Source organism: Magnolia sinica, chromosome 3 (assembly GCF_029962835.1).
Source record: "Magnolia sinica isolate HGM2019 chromosome 3, MsV1, whole genome shotgun sequence".
NCBI lineage: Eukaryota > Viridiplantae > Streptophyta > Magnoliopsida > Magnoliales > Magnoliaceae > Magnolia > Magnolia sinica.
In genome coordinates this window covers 127711836-127731533 of record NC_080575.1, presented here as the reverse complement: position 1 = coordinate 127731533, position 19698 = coordinate 127711836, and the positions used below count along the sequence as shown (strand labels likewise).

Here is a 19698-nt window from a genome sequence, read left to right as displayed (position 1 = left end):
AACACAAACTAATCTTAACATATTGTATTACGATCCAAGCGGCTGATGAATGTACGTACATTTGTCGAATTTTCACCGTTAATTGTCTTATCTTGACCGTTCATTGGATGTATCTCAATCGATTGTTTTAGTATATCTTTGGGGTACAGAAGCCATTCCATGACCCATCTGGAGTGGGACACACGATTTGGACCGTTGATTGAGTTTAATCCATGCGTTATGCACGATTCCTGAGTGCATGCGTATGAACCATATTGAAGTTTGGCTTTCTTACGAATAACAACTCGTGGCGAACGCTGACTCGCTCGATTGCACCGTGTTGTACTCGTCCCATACGTGTAAACAAGATATATGTGTGATGATGAGATACGCACAGGAGTCGATACCCACTATGTATTCACACGTACCAAAAATCAGGACCATGTGATCATTAGACTGCCTAAACGGAATAACTAAATGAGTAATGACAACAGGAGGTGTACACGAGTCGAGCTAAGTGTAGCCTGGCACAGCTCAACTCAGCTCAGCCACTAGCTGACGCAGCTCGAACTCGGCTTGGTTCTCATGCCTGAATGGCCAGCTCAGCTCGTTCGGCCAGTGTTTAAGCAATAAAAAAATCAAGGCATAATGTATTTGTTTCACATTCATACCTTCTTTGTTACTAGCTGTCATTTCATTGAGTCATTTCATCAAATACTTGTTGAGCAATGTTAACATAAAAATAATTGAGTAACCGATTTGGTTTGACCCGAGTTCGATTTGAGTTAGGGCTCATTTCGAGCTAAGTAAAAAAAAAATTTGAGCTAAAAAAGTGAACTCAACTCGGCTCAAACTGAATTTCAAACTGTGTCGAATTAAGCTTTTTCTAGTCGAGTCGAGCGAGCCAACTCAGTTCGTGTACAGCTCACAACTGCTACATTGCTCGTGTATTTTGTAGTGTACCCGTCTCACATGTGTAAGAAAAGGTGCGTGTGTGAAAATCGGTTCCGCTAAAGTCGCGATCCCCAGCGTACACTCCAAAGTATCAGGAAATCAGGACGGTGTGATTGTTAGGTTGGCAACGCGTGTACAAAACAAGAAATTATCCAACAGTGTAATTATGTATGCGTGTGACCCTTTTAACGATCAGACTTGCTTTTCTTGCGACATGGTATCCAGAGAGAGTGACACCTGATGGCCGGCTGGGATCTCACGCACGTGTGTGAGCGAGTACCCTCACTTTCATCACTTCGCATTCACCGTTCCAGATTCTCAACGCTTCTGGTTAGAACACGTTGTGCGTTGCCCACAACTTACGAAACTGTTCCAACCTATCTAAAATACGTGTTGTATGAGCGGACGCAATCCAGACTGTCCATATCGTGGGACCCACTGTCGGTGGACCATCGCCCGAAAATCACAGTGGTCGTAGATCTTAGCAAGCTGATCGTAATTTCTTGATTTGGACTATTAAACATTTCCCAACTAGGTATTCATTTGACGGCCACCAATTTCACCGATGAAATCAACGGACGGCGTGACTCGTGGGCAATGCTCCATCCACAGTTGGGCCCACTATTTGGACGGTCAGTGACGCGTGGAGGGGCTGGCTTGTGAAAGAAAACGTCAATGTCGCAATTGCCAAAACGGATTTCTAAATGACGAATTTACCCCTCTATTAATTCGGTTTTGGTCCTGATTCAAGTCCCAAGATAAGAAATGTGAAAGTTACGCGCTGAAACAGTCCATCAATCACCATGCAATTGATAGCTACCATTTAGGTGGGCCATAGCCAAAAAATGCATCCGTGTGGTAATCGCATAATAAATCCCAAGAAGATGTACTGCTCCAATCACTCAACCGTCCCACTATGTGAAGTTGTAAATGAAAAGAATCAGATCAGCCCATTAATCAGATGGTGGGCCTCGCAAGGTGGATGATCCACATCGAAGGTGGGCCCCACAAGATGGATGATTCACATTAAAGACAGGTCTAAAATATGAACGGTGTGCATCTCCTGCATGTATACCATATGTGGCCAGATTAACTTGTCAATGACGGACTCAGATACTAGCGACGGATCTTGTAACTTATGTGTAAGGGTGTTTTGGGCAATTCAAAAGTTGGGGAGTCTTGGCTCTTTGCGTTCATCAGCGTCGTTATAAATGTGTAAGGGTCGCAGGAAGAGAAGGGCAAATGTCCGGTTGCATGCGATGGCAGGGCTTTTGAGTCCCACCTCTTACCTTTCCTGTGGCAGAGGAGAAGTCACCCCCGCCTGTTTTCTCCGATTCCAGCGGCGCCCTGGAAGGAACGAGAATGAGCTTGTTAATTTCGAATCAGCCACGTTTCAATCAATGAAGCTGCGCCTTATGGGAGTGGATCAGGCGTTACCCGGGTGTTTCCCTCATGGTGGGGCCCAACTTGATATATATATATTTTTGTATATCCACACCGTCCATCATTTTTTTTCAGCTAATTATAGTGTATGGTTCAAAATTATAGTGTATGGTTCAAACACTTAAGCAGATCAAAATCTGAGGTGAACCACACCATAGGAAAAGGTAGTCATTGACAGTAAATAACTTCTTGTGGGCCACAAATGTTTTGGATCAAGCTGATATTTAATTTTTCCTTCATCTAGATCATTGTGACATTATCAACAGGTTGGATGGAAAATAAATATTACTCTGGGTCTAGGAAGTTTCTAATGATGGGCATGTTTCCTGTGGTGTGGTCCATTTGAGATTTGAATCTGTTTCATTTTTGTTTCATACGTGGGATGATCTGGAAAAACTGATGGACAGCGTGGATATGCAAAACATACACCCACGGTCAGGGAAACGGCTAATACAGAGTTACCCGCGGAAGGCTAAAGCGACGGTTAGACACACCTCAAAAAAATAAAGGAATTATTGATACTCTGGCTGCCTATGACTCTTGATATGCAGGCGCTTAGAAATGATATGAGATGGCGTTTATTAATTCAAATTAAACCGACTAGATTGTGGAACCTACTGTCAAAAATTGCAGTCCGAAAAAACGGATCCGTTTAAAAATCACTCTTAGAAACTTTTTTAAATTTTAATTTTTTATATAAATAAGGCTATTGGATATTTTGGATATTTTTATTTTTAATAGTCCAATAAATGGTCAGCAATGTAATATCTAGAGAACGACATGAAAATATAATTTTTGGTTCATCATATATTTGGTGTCCAAAATATGGATGGTTTGATTTGATTTACTTAAATCCCTAGCTGCATGTGTATCATCCATCACTCTCCTGAAGTATGAATGGAAGTATTTAGAGAGAAAGAGAGGTAATGTGCGTGTTGCACCACAGAAGAGCCGTGCAGCTGGGCAAACACATGTGGCTATTAGAGCCATTGATCTGATGGGATAGCCCTTGGATGGGGTGCGGACCAAGATAAGGGGTCCCTTTTGCAGCTTGGATTTTCCCAAGTACCTAGGATTGAAAATTCCAGATATTTTCAATCCCCCAGTTGGGATACCCACCGTTGAGAAGCTTCCAAATTATCTTTTGGCCCACCTTTTTCTGCATCATTTTGTTTCGCACGCACTCACACCGTGTGTGGTGGGATTTCACGGCAATAGGTACCAGAACCCATGACCTTGTGTTGAAACTCTCGTGAGTGTAACACCGAGGCACGATACACCCCAAAAATCAGACCACTTTAGAGTCAGGTGGCCCATATCAGAGGGAATGATTTGAAAATTTTAACGATGGTGTTGGATTTGGGATACTTGAATCTTGTAACTCAACTTTTCGAGAGCAAGCAAAAATGAAAATTTTGGATTTGAAATCCATCAGTAAAGAAGAAGCTGCCTAATGTGATCATTGATATCTATTCGAAATTAATCCAAACCCAGGCCCAAATCCAGGCCTCTAAACGATCCCTAGTGGAATGAACTGTCGTAGGCATAATCACTGGCCTGCAAAGCCAATAACTACGCAAAAATAAATCAACGGTCCATGATTGCCATCAAAACTTGCAAATGCATTATTTTGTCCTTGCAGGTACGTGCACCCATGTGTCCTTGTAGGTACGTGCACCCGTGTCATCATCAAACCAACGCATTGATCTGAACCGTTTGATATGTATGAACGGATGCAGTTGAAATAACCACTTTGGACCCCTGAATCAGTGTCATTCGAATGAACAACAAAAGATAGAAATCGGCAGTGTTTCAGACCTATTGAAAAAACAAAAATCCCATTTGTTAGATGGTTATTAGGATAGGCCACCTGGATGGCACCCCATCAGAGGCAAGAAAATGACATGCCCCACATTGTAGCATAGAAAGGAGCTGTACCTAAACACTCCCATTTGACCATGAAACCAGACCACTGATGAGCTTGATCTAAGATCAAATTGGAATAAAGACTACGAATTTCTGTAGAGTGAGGAAGCAAAAACACAGAGATATAGGATCACATGGTACCTTTTGTGAAATTTCTGAAGTTTTCACCGTCTGCAGATTAGCAATCTCCCTTCTAAAATCCAACATTTTCATTGGTTCATAAAAGCCCAACTCCAAGCCTGTCATCCACACATCATGCATGTGTTACCTAAAACCTCGACCTGTAGTGTTGGCTAAACTCTACTGCTGATTTAGCCCCTACAGCTTCTTTATAGTGTGCATTGTAGCAATTATTATAACTAGCACGTGTTGTGACCCGACACTCAAGACTCTTCTAGAGCCCACCATGATGTATGTGTTTTTTCTACACAATCCATCCATTTCAACATCTCATTTTAGGCCAAGCACTCAAAGTCAAAGCATATCCAAAGCTCATGTGGACCATACCATGGGAAACGGGAAACAGTGGGGATAATAAAGTCCACCGTTGAAACCTTATTGGGGCACATGGTGATATTTATTTGTCATCAACTTATTCACAGGGATGAAGAGAAAACGTACATATCAGCTTGACCCAAAAGGAAAACATACATGTTAGCTTGACCCAAAACTCATGCTGCCCTTAAAAAGTTTTCAACCAGTAGCTGCTCAATTCACATTATTTGTGCTATGGTCCACTTGAGCTTTGAAGTTATTTCAATTTTAACCTCATTTCTTAAAATAAATTAGAAAAAGGGATTAAGTATATATATAGAACACATATAACATGGGTGGGCTCCTCATGGTCTTCACCGTAAAAGGGCGGTTAGCATCATTGCACAACCTATGTCCCAACGATATGAGAGTAATAGGATGAGTTGTGATTATCATAGGGTGTGTTTGGTTTTGTAATTACAATGGCAAATGGTTGGAAATGAATAATTGATTAATTACTAGTGCCACCTATGTTGGATTATAATAATAAGTTTGCTATCATTATTTGTTTTACCCAAGCATTAAAAAATATATATGGTGATTTTATAATGTAAAAAATTTAAATATAATCATTATAATTTCCTTTGCCCATTTTTTCTATTTGTGTATTTAGCTTTTAATTCATAAGCTATAATTTTTGTTCAGGCAGAGGCTTGGAATGACATTAATGACTTACTTTGTTATAGTAATCACCGAGGTCACTGTGATATGTGATGTATTTGTTTATCTATGCCATGCATCCTCTTCCTCAAATTATTTTAAAGTATGAGTGAAAGAATGAGGCAGATCTAAACCTCAAGGGGATAAGACCACGGTTGAATCTTGCATTTAAGGCAACGGAAGATGCTTTGCATTTTAATGCTTTGGGTAGCAATTTAGGTGAGATCCCCTGGCTGTGGGGGCCCACTGTGATGTATATGGCTACATCCACGCAATCCATCCATATTGAAAGCTCATTTTAGGGTATGATCCAAAAAATTAAGCAGTTCAAAATCGCAAATGGGCCATAGGACAGGAAACAATGGTGATTGACCATTAAAAACTTCTTGTGGGCCAAAGAAGCTTTGGATTAAGATGATATTTGTGTGATTTCTTCATTTAGGTGTTTGTAACCTTATCAACAGGTTGGATGGCAAATAAACATGATTGTGGAATCCATGAAACTTTTAATGGCAGAGATTTAATCATGACTGTTTCCTGTGGTGTGGTCCACCTAAGATAGATTTGAGATAGTTTCATTTTCGGGATCATGCCCTGAAATGAGCTTTCAAAATAGTTGATAGTTTCATTTTCGGGATCATGCCCTGAAATGAGCTTTCAAAATAGTTAATAGTTCCATTTTCGGGATCATGCCCTCAAATGAGCTTTCAAAATAGTTGGATGATGTGACCGAATCCGCTCCCCAAATGGAATCGGATGCTGATTTCCTTGGAAAACCTTTATAAGAAGTTCCTGCAGTAGGATGATATGTGGGGGCTTACCGTGATGTTTGTGAGAAATCCATACCATCCATCTACTTTGAGAGCTCATTTTAAAATATCCAGCTAAAAATGAAGTGGATCCAAAACTCAAGCGGCCGCATGGGAGGAAATAGTTGTGATTCAGTGACCACCATTTGAAACATTTGTATGGTCACAGAGTTTCATATGAGGCTAAGTTTTTAGTGATTTCACTTCATCCTCGTGGGAATGACCTTATTAACGGTTTGGATGGCATATAAACATTAAGGTAGATCCGATGAAGGTTTCAATGGTAGGAAATTCATTCCCTAATTTCCCTCTTGTGCAACATGCTCGAGTTTTGGATCCACCTCAATTTTTGTTACATATCCTAAAATAAGTTCTTAAAATGGATGGACTGATGGTGTGGAATTCTCACAAACATCACAATAAGCCCCACCTAGCATCTAACCACGAGAACTTCCTATGAAAGGCTTTTCTGGGAAATCGAGTCCAATGGAAGCCACATTTCGAAAAACCAATCACGCCAAAGAAGGAAGCTCAGCCACCGGTTGGAAGTTAATCGGTCGTCCTGGCGGGATCTATGAAGCCCACCGTGATGTATTGGTTTTATATATGGCATTATGTTTTCATATCATTTCTGATATAAACTAAAAAATAAGACAGATACAAAACTCAAGTAGACCACGTAGAAGGGATTGAATATCCATCCTTAAATACTTTTTGCAAGTGGAAATTTTTTTTGGATCAATCTAATATTTATTTATGTTTTACTTCCATTTAGGTCTACATAGCCTTATGAACAGGTTGGATGGCACCCAGGAAAGGTTTCAACGATGAGTTTAACTGTCGCTGCTACTTACTGTGGTGTGGTTCTCATGATTCGCACGGGACCTGCCTCAATTTTAGATTTATACCTTAAAATGATTTGAAAAAATGGATATACAGTGTTTACCAAACACATACATCACGATGGGCCGCTGGAGCCCCAGGATGCAATCGGCTATCCCTTGAGTAAATTTTAATTTTTAACGTGGACCACTACTGGCATCCGTGTGCGCCGTTCCTGTACATGCCATACTCTCACTTCACGAGGAAAATGTCATTTTGCGAACTCATTTTAGGTACGCCGGATTTCTTTCCTGCTTGGGAACCTATGTGGGGCCCCCTGATGTTTGTGAGAAATTTACTTTGTCCATCTATTTTGTGAGTTCATTTTAGGATAGGATGCTAAAACTAAGCTGGATCCAAAAGTCAAGTGGGCCCTGAAAACATGAGGATTAAACGCCCAAAGTTGAAATCTTCGTAGGGCTACAAAAGTTTTAACTGAGGCTAATTTAAGTTCATCCAATTAGGAATGACGCTATGACCCATGGAGGTTTGATTAGATAGGAATTTCACTACCCAACTTTTGCTTCAATGTGGCCCACTTGAGTCTTGAATCATGCTCACTTTTGATAACATGCCCTAAAATGATCTCACAAATCAGATGGACACGGTGGATCTAAAAAACAACAAGCTGGGCCCTCTGTAAGGTTCCCGTGAAAAACTTGGTACCAAAGTCTCTCACAGGAAACCCACGAGATGAAGTAGACTCAATTCTCAGGTGAACCATACCATTGGACGTGAGCTAAAAATAAAGTAGATTCAATTCTCAAGTGAACCGCACCACAAAAAAGTGGTAATCGAATGTTAATCATTAAAAACTTCATGGGCCCATTGTAATGTTTATTTTTCATCTAATATATTAATTAACTTATATAGACTTGTACAAAGGCAAAAAACAAATATCATCTTCATATGAAACATTTGCAGCCCGGAGAAGTTTTTAACGGCAATCATCAGTGTTTCCTACCGTGTAGTCCACCAAAAATTTGAATGCTGATTTTTAGGCTTATGCCATAAAATGAAACGAAAAAAATAGATAGATGACAGGTATGAAAGACAAACATCATGGCGGGTCATATAGTTTTTTCCAACATCATCCATCCCTACCGAACTCAATATAGGACCAACGTTTCCTCTCGTGTGGCCCACTTAAGTTTTTGATCCTCATTTTTTTCATTTTTCGGCCTCATTTCAACGCATGTTACTAAAAATGAAGAGTATCGAAAACTCAAGTGAGCTATAGGAGATGAAACGGTGGGGAAATGAATGCCTACTATTGAAACCTTCTTAGGCTCTACCTTGTTGTTTATATGTCATTTAAACCGCTTATAAGATCATTTTTACTCAGAAAAAAAATAAAAAACCAGAAAAATTAGACCGTTACAAAACTTTCATGACTATATAAATGTTTTAATAGTGGTCACTAAATTTCCAATATTTCCTCTCGCATCACTTACTTGAATTTTTGATCCTCTTTATTTTTTGTCTCAATTGATAAAATGAGCTTGAAAAATGGATAAAGGGGTTGGATTTCTCACAAACATATAAGTGAGCCTCACACTGGATCCTACCAAAACTTTCTGTGACAGGCTTTCCCATGAAATCCGTATCCATACGGTGATGAAAAGGAGGAAGCGGATTGGCTGGAGTACATCACACCAACTATATAGTTGCTTTATTGATGTCAGCAAGTTTCGTGGGTCTATCCAAACCATCCATCCATTTAGCGAGCTCCTCTTAAGGTTTGAGACTAAAAATAAGACAAATCTAATTATCAAGTGGACCACACTGCAAAAAGCAGTGAGGGAGTGAACGTCTACCATTGAGACCTTTTTTGGATTTAGAGAAGTTTTGGATCAATATGAAGTTTGTTTTTCCTCTTCGTTTAGGTATTCATGACCTTATGAACAGATTTGATGGAAAATAAACGTTGCGGTGGGTCCTACAAATTTTGTAAAGGTGAAAATTATTATATACGCTGCTATTTATGGTATGGCCCAGATGATCTCTGGATATTATTCGTTATTTGGATAATGCTCTAAAAAGAGATGAACGGTGTAGATATAATAAAAACATCACCGTGGGCCCCATAAAACTTTAATCGCCTTTGAACCGTTCGTACAAGAGCTCGAGGAGCGTCGGTGCTCATCTTCGCACGACACGTACCTGTATAGCTGGTGTGTGTGGTACATCAGGTAGGGAGGAGGGGGGGGAAAGGATTGGCTACTCCCCCTGAAACCAGCCCCGTGGCTGGTGGTTGGTCTCTGTGGGCCCCTCCATGATGTATGTGTTTCATCTATTATGTTCATCCATTTTTACAGATCATTTTAGGGATTGATACGAAAATGATAGGTATATAAATCTTAGGTGGGCCACACCACAGGACAAAAATAATAATTGGATATTCACAATTAAAATCCTCCTAAGGCCCAATGTATTGTTTATTTGAAATCCAATCTGTTTATTTGGTCATAAAGACCTAGATAAAGGGAAATAATAAATATCAGCTTGATCCAAAACTTTTATGGGCCCCAAAACGTTTTTAATGGTCAACATTCATTCAAAACTGTTTCCCGTAATGTGGTCCACTTGAGATTGAGATATACTTCATTTTTTCTAGTATATGATAAAATGATATATAAAAATATATGGACGGAATGGATGACACACATACATCATGGTGGGCCCCACAGAGCACCGACCACCAGCCAGTGGCTGGTGTCTTTATTTTCTAAACCATTAAAACAACAGCCCTCCACGATTTGGCGCCAAAAAGACATCTCTTCCCGCGGTTTTTTCCCATCGAGCGAAAGAGGAAGAGCCTCCCTTTTCCGATCTTTCCATTCACAGGTATTCTCTCCTATTTCAAATTCTCAACTTCGGTTACATTGTAAAATCTAGATTTCCCTTTCTTCCCCTTTCTCACCACTCACAGAAAATCTCAGCGAGGAAGAAGCAGAAGAAGAGGGTTTTTTCAAGGTAAGCTTCCAGGTTTCAAGTGGTGTTTTTTTCCCCTTCTTCTTCAGTATCTTCTATACGCATTCTTGGGAAATTTTTTTATGTGGACCCATGAACTCGATCCGGATCGTTGATTTTATACACGTACATGCCATCCGGGCCGCTTATACGTCGGGCCCGTTTTGGGGAATTGATATGTGTTGATCATACATTCGGTTGATGCTGACCGTTTATCTAAACGAAATCAATGGTCCAGATTTGGAATATTCTAGCAGTCCTCATCGATGAAATGGGCCCCCATTGAAAAGCCACAGATTGTGCGGTCCGAATCACCGCACAGTGGGCCACTTGTGAACATCCAAACCAATTGATTTGATGAGACTAAATCAACACATGGACTGAATATAATCGTCCAGATTGGCGCTCCATTTTTGGGAAATTGTTAATGTTCCAGTTCTTATTGTACCATTTGTCAGGCCACCTATTGAAGGATTTGGAAATTTTCCATATGGAAACTGATTTAAGGCTTACTCGTTTCAATTTCGGACATCTAGTTATTCTTCTGGTTGTTTTTTGCTATTACAAATGGCAATATACATTTGTTGGTCCCATCTCACTAGCAACAATTAATTTGTTTGTTTAAGGTCATTTGCTAAGATGACGAAAGAAGAAAATGGGGATGGAAGAGATGACATGCTAATTGATGCATGTGTACCTGAACACAGGCAAGGGAACACCATTCCCGATGGGTTTAATGCTGAGTATCTCAAAGTTTACTACGGTAATGGATTGTGTTATCCCACTTTTGTTCCTCTTACATTTGCTTTATCTCTGCTTTCATCGTATCCAATTATAATCAAAGTTTTGAAACCGACTCGCAATTCGAACGGTCTCCATTCGACTGCTGCTTCACTGAGTTTCTTGAAAAAATGGCGACTTGGGTGAGTCAATAGTCTTTAGTGTATACTGTCTAGGTTTTCAGTTGTATGAGTGGGGGCCCATGGTTAAAGGATCCAATCATCTGTATAGCCATAGATGGCATATGTCCCAAAAAATCCCCGTATGGAATATAATATATGTTTTTTTTTTGGTCAAATGTGAAGCCTTTGCTATATTTTCCTTGTTAAGTGTCTATTTGTTGACTACCTATCAATGGGTTAGGATTCTTCTATCTAGGAGATTGTTTGGTTCATTGCCCATCCACATTGAGGGGGGGTTCATAATATCAATGGTTTGGATCACTGAAACATGGGCCCACTTCTGAAATGTGAAAAGCGAATGGTATTTACAAACTTTTGGCTTAGGGATTTTCCAATACCCTGTAGAAACATTTGTCATGTGCTTCTGATTCCTTTGTTTCAATCTCTTTGATACAACTGTCTGAAGTGCTAGTTTCTCTCTTGATAGGAAAGCTCTTTCCACATGCTGAGATCTTTAAATGGATGATGTATGGAAATGGTACTTGACACCCTGACAAACTTGAATCATGTCTTTGTTATTTGCTATGTTTTGGATGTTTCTTATTTACTGTCCGTCTCTTCTGCCTGTCTATAGATGGAAAGCATCCAGCATGTGACCCGTCCTACTTTGGCCGGAGAGAATTTTCCTTCACACTGGATAATGACATTTATCTGCGCTTCCAATCGTTCAACAACGCGGCTGAACTGGAAAGTTCTATCAAAGAAAAGTGCCCATTTAAGATTGATATTGGACCTGTATACAGTGTAGATGTATGATTTGCACATTCTCTTTGGTGGTCAAGTAGTTAATGGTTGCTGATGTATTTCCTATCCTTGAGCTCTTCTCATGTCTTTTTTTTTTTCCAGCCTGCTAAACGGCATGCATATGCACAAGGTGGTAATAATGTTTTCATGCCAGTAGAGAGGGAGCTCGTTTTTGATATTGTAAGTATAAAGCTTCTGGCAGACATAAACTGAACTGGACACTGAATGTTTCCAGCCCCACCAACCACCACCAAACAAGGTGGTTGTTTGGTGGGGCTTTTTCTTTATTTAGCTCTAATGCTTGATTCTTTGACAGGATATGTCCGATTATGATGATGTTCGGTACTGCTGCTCAGGAGCAGATGTCTGCTTAGAATGCTGGCCATTGATGACCATCGCCATTAAAGTGATGGATATTGCTCTCAGAGGTGGGAAACAACAGTTTTTCTTTTTTGTTACATGGTGTTCCAGTGGTAGTATTTTATACTGAGGAATGATAGGATCCTTGAATCGAGGCCTTCCATCACAATGAGGATGGATCATGCCCCAAAAAGCCCCTTGTTAAAAATTGTAACATTTAGATTCGTAGCAGACAAGTAGATTAGAATAGAAATACAATAACATTCTACATTCAACTGGAAAAAAAAACCAGTCCAAGAGATTTATGGGGCATGGTCAATCCATGTTGGAATGACATTAACCAATGTTCTGGATCACTTGACTATGGACCCCACCTGTTAGAGCTGAAACCCCAGTATACTTTGCAAAGCCTCTGGTTGACGAACTTATGATTCCTCTTTTGTACTATCTGTTATATCTATTAACTAAGTACCTCAAAAAGCCTCCATCAGGATCTTTTTTCTCTCCATATTATATAGTCGATGTTCGGGTCTTTTATGTCATGGATTTTCCTAGGAAATGTATTTATAGGGTGATATGACTGACTTCTTTTATGAGTATCCTAATGCAGATGATTTTGGTTTTAATCACATACTCTGGGTATATAGTGGCAGACGCGGTGTTCATTGTTGGGTTTGTGATGGGAGAGCGAGGAGGTAAATTGTGCATAGAGTCTGAAACATGAATTTCATCTGCCCATGACCTTTGTACGCGTATTGAGATGGTGTTTATTCTGCCACCGTTCTTCAGGTTGACTAATGAACAGAGGGCAGCGATTGCAGACTACTTCAGGGTATACAAGGTAGCAATAACTGAACTGTCAATAATTTCAACGTACCAGATCTTTCTTAGGACCCAATGTCATGGAACTCCCTGACGTAGCTTCTGTTATAGGGAAATGAAAATAGTAGTAAGAAAGTGTCTTTGACGGGTCTAGCTCTGCATCCTTTACTGGCGTAAGTCTCGATGATCTGCTTTACATATTTAAGGAACTTGAGAAGATGTCATTTAAGCTCTTTTCATTACGAAGATACTTTCATGCGGTGCAGGAGATCATATACAGATGTCTTGAAGGTATTTTTTGAAGAGAAACTGCTTGGTGGGCAGAAATTATTTGCATCCGAAGAGAAATATCAAAAGATCCTTGACATGATTCCTGATGAAAGTATGCAACTCAAAAATCATTTCTAATGATTTTATTTGAATAAGCATGATACATGTTTCTGTCTGCTAGGAAATCTTGTTTTTGGAAAGAGCATTATTTACATTGTAATAGTGCAATATTTGCAGCTATTGGTACAGAGCTACAGGCAAGGTGGCAGGAAAACCGACGGTCCATCTCAAAAGAAGACCTTAATGTTGTCCGATGGGAGCAATTAAAACACGTGTTGCAGTCTGGGAAGCAAAAGGTATGGTGCATCTTTGCATCTTGTAGGCATTTTTAGATCTGTGTTTGCTTTTCTAAGCCCATTTTCTTTGACGATCATTCCGTGTTTCAGGCACAGGGGCTTCGTCGGTGTGTTGAAGAGATTGTTTTCTCGTATACATATCCAAGACTGGATATGGAGGTTTGTGGAATGTTTTTCTATGTGTAGCATTCAAGGATTCTGATATCTGTGATCCATGCATTTGTTTCATTCTTCTCACGAAAACATTGTCTCATTTTAGGTGTCCAAACACATGAATCATTTGCTAAAGGCACCTTTCTGTGTACACCCAAAAACAGGTTAGTATCAATGCTATCACTGGTTAAGGGTGATAATGTGTTTATGCTGGTAAGATTGAATTATGTTATTTCATAGATGTCTGCTTTAGCACTTTTGACTGAACCTATGTGATATAATCTCTTGTCAATGTTTTAGGCCGTGTATGCGTTCCCATTGACCCCAACGAGTGTGATGAGTTTGATCCTACAGCGGTACCGACCCTCTCTGAGGTAAGCATGCGCTTGAAGACAGCTGTTTGTACTTATGAGTAATTGTCTATAAGGGCCCGTTTAGAGACCACCCAATAAGTAACTTTTTAACTTAATAAGTTACTTTTTCAAAAGTTAGTTTGGTAATTAAATATAAATAAGTAACTTAATAAGTTACTTTTTCAAAAGTTAGTTTGGTAATTAAATTTAAATAAGTAACTTAACTTAATAAGTTACTTTTTCAAAAGTTAGTTTGGTAATTAAATTTAAATAATTAACTTATCATACATACCAACTTATTTTGATAAGTTTTTGGTTTTGCTTTTCACTAACTTATATCAGGGCCACTGTGAGCAGTGCGCGTGGGCTGGACTGATGAATGGATGTGCCATGTTGGGAAATACGTTCCATGATGTTTTTGAGAAATCCACCCTGTCATTTTATTCATATCATTGTAGGGGGTGGGCCTAAATATGAGATAGATCCAACATTCAAGTGTGCCACAAAACTTGCAACAATGGTGTTGAACCCCCATTGTTGAAACAATGCCCATTTTTGTATGGCCCACCATGATGTTTATGAGAATTCCACTACCTCTGCCAGTTTTTTCAGCTCATTTTAATCGGTGTCCAGATATAATGAAGATCCAAAACTTAGGTGGGCCACACAACTTGAAAAAGTATTATTAAACCCCACCTTAGAATGGAGGAACTCAAAAAATTGAAGTGTCCCACCATAACGTTTTTGAGAAATCCACCCCGTCCACCATTTCCATTGTCTCATTTTAAGACATGGGCCCAATATGAGGCAAATTCAACACTCAAGTGGGCCATGCTACTTGAAACAGTGGTGTTGAACCTCCACTGTTGAAATAGTCATGAGGCCCACAATTTTATTTTATTTTTTAAATATCCACCTATCCACCTGTCTCTTCATGGGTAGGAATGACCTTATGACCGGTTTGGATGGCATATAATCATCACAGTGGGCCTCAAAAAGATTTCAATGGTGGTCATTCAATCTCCATTGTTTCCTTTAATTTGGCCCACTTAAGCTTTGGATCTACCTCCTAACATGATCTAGTAAAATGGATAGATGGGGTGGATTTCTAAGAAACATCACAGTGGGCCCTGGGCACGTGGAGCTGGGTTCACCTAGTAATCCATGTCCAACAAGGTCAAGGTAACAACGTGTTCAGTCAAGCGGTGAGGGTGGACCCACTTTGATGTGTGTTGTATATAAAGCAGGGCATTGAGTCGAGTTAGACTGAGTTAGGACTGGCCTAACTCGACTTGGTTTTGAAATAGACCTGACCTGAACTCGACTCGACTTGGTACTGAGTCCAGCATGCCTGACCCCATCCGAGTTCGGGTCTAGCCTAGACTAATCTGGACTGAGTCCGACCCGATCACAGGTACCAAGTCGGGTTGGGTGCGACGGGTATCCGCGGGCTAAAATCACAGCTCAGAACCTAGGTGCACCTATCGGAATTGTAGCCTCTCCATCAGGTACACGAGATCTTAGATTTGAAACGTCAAATTTGGTTTTTTTTTTTTTTTTAATGTACTAGTTGGGTTTCGAATCAAGTCGAGTTAGTACTGAGTCGGATTTTGGGTCGAGTCGAGCCGAGTTACTGAGTGATCCGAACTCGACTCGGTTTGAGTTCAAATTGGATGAAGTTTACTCGGTTCGGATCAACTCACCTATGTGGTTCGGGTCGAGTCGGGTCTGAACGAGTCAGATGAGTCAAGTTTGCCAAGTGGAGTCATCCCGTGCCTAACTCTAGTTGTATATCCATGCCATCCATCCACTTTGCCAGCTCATTTTAGGGCATGAGCCCAAAAAATGAAGCATATCCAAATCTCAGGTGGACCACACTGTAGGAAACATGATTGAATGCCTGCCATTAAAAATTTCTTAGGGGCCACAAGTTTCGGATCAAGCTGATATGTGTATTTTCCCTTCTTCCCAATATATGTGACGTTATTAGCAAGTTGGATGGCAAACGCCCTACGAAGTTTTTAATGGTGGGCATTCAATGACCACTGTTTCCTATGGTGTGGTCCACCTAATATTTTGATATGGCCCATTTTTGGACCAATACCTTAAAATGAGTTGGGAAAATGGATGGATGGAGTATATGTATAACACATACATTAAGGTGGGGCCCACTATCACGGCATTACTGGATTGGGTGTGTCACTAACCCAATGTGCTTTTTGGATGAGGTGTTTTAAAAAACATACCTACAAAACAGGCTTATCTGCTGATTAAGTAAAAGCCAAGATAAGCTACTTGAGGCTTAAGTAACTTATCATCCAAATGCGCCCTAAGTGGGAAGATTTTACATGGAACTGATGTGTGTAACTCCTTTTGGTGCACATACCCTTTCTATTGACTTTTGGTGTTAGAATATTGCACTTTGTACTAACCCAATACCAAAAGTCCAAAGAAAGTGTGGATGTGTAAAAAATGTAGGGTGCATATATCACCCCCATTCTACAAAACCCAATTGAGTAAGCCTCTGCATAGATGTAAGCATGTGAATATGTGGAATTTCACTCATGGTCTCTTTTATTTCTATATTCTGTTCTGTCTAGTAGGTGATTAACTACCAATACTTGGTGTTATATCACCTACCCAAAATCCTTTGACCAATGTCAATCTGGCTTCTTTAAAATTATTATTTTTGCCAGCATCCGAAATGGAAATGACCTTTCATAACTTTAAAAAAGGAAGGATACTCATATTGAACACTTTGGCGGAGTTTGAACTAAAATGGCTTTTACTCTTTAGCCACTGTTTGGCAGTTGTTAATAGGTACCATCATTCTCCTGTCTGCACATGCTAGAAAATACATTTACAATCTGGCAACAATCAATGCACATTTTTTGCGATTTCTGAAATTGAAAACAAGTGGCTAGCTGGGACCGACCTCTGGCCTGAGCCAAGGTCCATCCTAATTGGCCTAAGCCATTTCCATATTTGTAGAGAGACATGGTTATGGATTTATTCCCAAGACTAACCTAATGGCCCAAGCCATTTCCATAGTAATAAAAGTGGGTGATTACACACACACACACACGTGCACACACACACACCCAGGTTTGATATCCTAAATTACATATGCACATGCGCACGCACAATAAAACTCAGGTCCGGTATTCTAAATGTAGATGGCCATAATGGTCTAGGCCTAGTCTTGGGCCATACTCCGATTAAATCCTACCCATGAAGGGCTCCACAGGCCAAAATCACTAGGCAGAACCTAGTCTTATTAGTAATCAGGCTTGAAATTTTAGGCCAGAGCCTGGCGTGCAGGTGCAATCAAGGTCAATCACGTGTCTTCTTGATTTGGGCCATAACACCTGATGGGCTGGCCCGGTCTGTTTACAGCTCTATGATAGCATATTCGATTCGTACCTAGTGGTACTTTTCTTAAGCTACAACCTTTTGAAGACCCTAGAGTATCTGGCTCTTTTCCAGCTGAACACATGTTGCCCAATCTCAACATATACAAAACCTACTTCCAAAAAAGACAGTTACGACAAAAATCGAGATAAATTGAGAACAGCTTTGAATGTGAGTGGCATGGACATTTCTGCACTTTTGTGACCGTCATGTGCCGGTAGCTGAATTAATCACAATATTTTTCTCCCTGAGAAAATCCTAACCATCATCTTGTCAATCTGCAGCTTTTAGAAGAACTTAACAGGGGAGGGCTAAGGTCAGATGTTGATAATGGTATGTTAATATGAAGATAATTGCATCCGATGAATTTCTATTTTCTGTGGGAATGGCATGCGTTAATAATCACTAGACCTTTGGTGCTTCCAAGTTTTCCAATATATGTATGGTTTTAAAATTTACCGAAACTGAGTTGATTGGGTTTCTTTGGAGAATAGACGAAGTCACCCCTCCCAAAAAGCTTGCATTGGGATGCAACTCATTACTTTTGGCTGAAACCAAACTACTTGTAATGGTTTCAGCCATGGTGCAAGTTGCATTCTGAAACCCAGTTTTAAAACCTTGGAGAGTTCAGGCTGGTGAAGGTGTTGCTACTTGCCGCTGAATGAATTGTAGATCAGCTGAACTGTAGCTTTATGAGGACATAACACTAATTAGTTTATTGTGGTCTTGATAACTGGCTTGTTCTTTTCCAATTGATGGCAGACTGCGATAGAACTTCACTTGGCAAATCAGTCAGGTTCTTCAGAACTTCTTTCTTGCAGCCACTATTAAAATCTTGCAAGGTATATTTCTTCCACTTTCATTTCTGTTAATGCAGCTTTTGTGGCTTAACATGGTTTAACAAAGCTACCTAGATTCCCTTGCCTTTTTGAAGTATTACGGACATGTATCCTAGCAACTTGGAAACTCCATGGAGAAGGTTTACTGTTGTTATCTGTGTAACAACCATCATCTTTCTAAAATGCTGTGGTGCTGGACACACCTCTTGGAAGGCAGAAGATTCTTGAAGACAATCTCATTTCTCCTTCTTTTTTTTTTTAATCAAGTTATAAAATTACCTGCACTGCACTTTTCTACATATAAACATGTGAATATATTCCTAGTGATATATAACCTTTTAATATTCTTTTATTGGGATGCTTACTAGTTATTCGGTGTTGGTAACACTTATTTGTCTTCTCACTTGAGTTTTGGTACTAATGCTAAATGTCAAATTCCCATAAGTGATTGGCTTTCTTTTGGTGTTTCTCACTAGTTGGTACTATCAACCAATATGACAGTTATTGCTATAAGCTAGAAACTATAAGGAATCTATCGCTACAACTCTCTTTCTTTATCTCCATCTATCTATCTATCTAATGCTTTTGCTGCGTACTTGCAGGAGGAAATGGAAAGCTCGTATAATGCAAAGCTTCAACAGTCGAAGAACTCCTTAAGCTGGTGATTTTTCAAGTATGTTTCAACGCGAAGCCCCTTTTGAAAATTTTATGTTTGTCACTAATCTAAAGGACAGGCTTATGCATTGTATATTAACTAGTCAATATTATGTGGTTTTGCATCACAAATATATATATTTTTTACTTAATTTCAAACAATTCGAACTATGGTATAATATTCATCATCTAATTGTGATGCTAAGTTGCATTTTGACTGTTTCTCGGTAGGGCTATGCCAATTAGTTTTCTCGTGCTTTGTGTGGTAACAGTCGGTAAAGTTGGTAATTTGGTTATATAGGATGCATATGTATCTACCGAACCTTGCCTCTGGAAAACATGCGGTTGTTTTGTTCCAAACAGAAAAAAAGAACAATCTGTGTTGCTCTGACAATGGGCACTGACTGGTGTTAGACCCTGATACAAGGTGTTGGATGAGAGGTGCCCACACGGGCCCTCGTCACATAGGAACATGTGCATTTTTCATTTCATAAAATCTTACAGAAACCACCTCATTCGTTCTTCCCAAAAATATGATTATTAAGACAAAGCAAGCAAAATCCTATCCTAATGTGTGATATAAATTGCCCAAGATAGCTTCTACTTGCCTTGAA

At 39.8% G+C, this 19698-nt stretch overlaps 1 protein-coding gene across 3 annotated transcripts; it reads left to right on the top strand.

The window, feature by feature from the left end:
- Nucleotides 1-9963: 9963 nt before the first annotated feature.
- LOC131241248 (uncharacterized) lies at nucleotides 9964-19295 on the top strand. Of its 3 annotated transcripts, XM_058239996.1 has the most exons (18): nucleotides 9969-10034; nucleotides 10130-10164; nucleotides 10787-10923; nucleotides 11550-11600; nucleotides 11697-11872; nucleotides 11969-12046; nucleotides 12183-12294; nucleotides 12837-12921; nucleotides 13016-13067; nucleotides 13160-13221; nucleotides 13315-13430; nucleotides 13556-13674; nucleotides 13765-13833; nucleotides 13934-13991; nucleotides 14128-14201; nucleotides 17876-17924; nucleotides 18354-18433; nucleotides 19033-19295. In XM_058239996.1, the coding sequence occupies exons 3-18, from the start codon at nucleotides 10800-10802 to the stop codon at nucleotides 19093-19095; spliced, it is 1368 nt and encodes a 455-aa protein (XP_058095979.1). In that variant the 5' UTR covers nucleotides 9969-10034; nucleotides 10130-10164; nucleotides 10787-10799; the 3' UTR covers nucleotides 19096-19295. The 3 variants fall into 3 exon arrangements, with proteins under 3 accessions (XP_058095978.1, XP_058095979.1, XP_058095980.1); XM_058239995.1 differs by having other exon boundaries at nucleotides 9964-10164; XM_058239997.1 differs by having other exon boundaries at nucleotides 9970-10164; nucleotides 13568-13674.
- Nucleotides 19296-19698: the final 403 nt, after the last annotated feature.

Coding starts and splice junctions, on each gene's coding strand:
- LOC131241248 (XM_058239995.1), top strand. CDS start 10,800: ATGACGAAAGAAGAAAATGGGGATGGAAGAGATGACATGCTAATTGAT. Junction 12,922..13,015: donor TGTGATGGGAGAGCGAGGAG/GTAAATTGTGCA, acceptor ACCGTTCTTCAG/GTTGACTAATGAACAGAGGG. Junction 18,434..19,032: donor CACTATTAAAATCTTGCAAG/GTATATTTCTTC, acceptor GCGTACTTGCAG/GAGGAAATGGAAAGCTCGTA.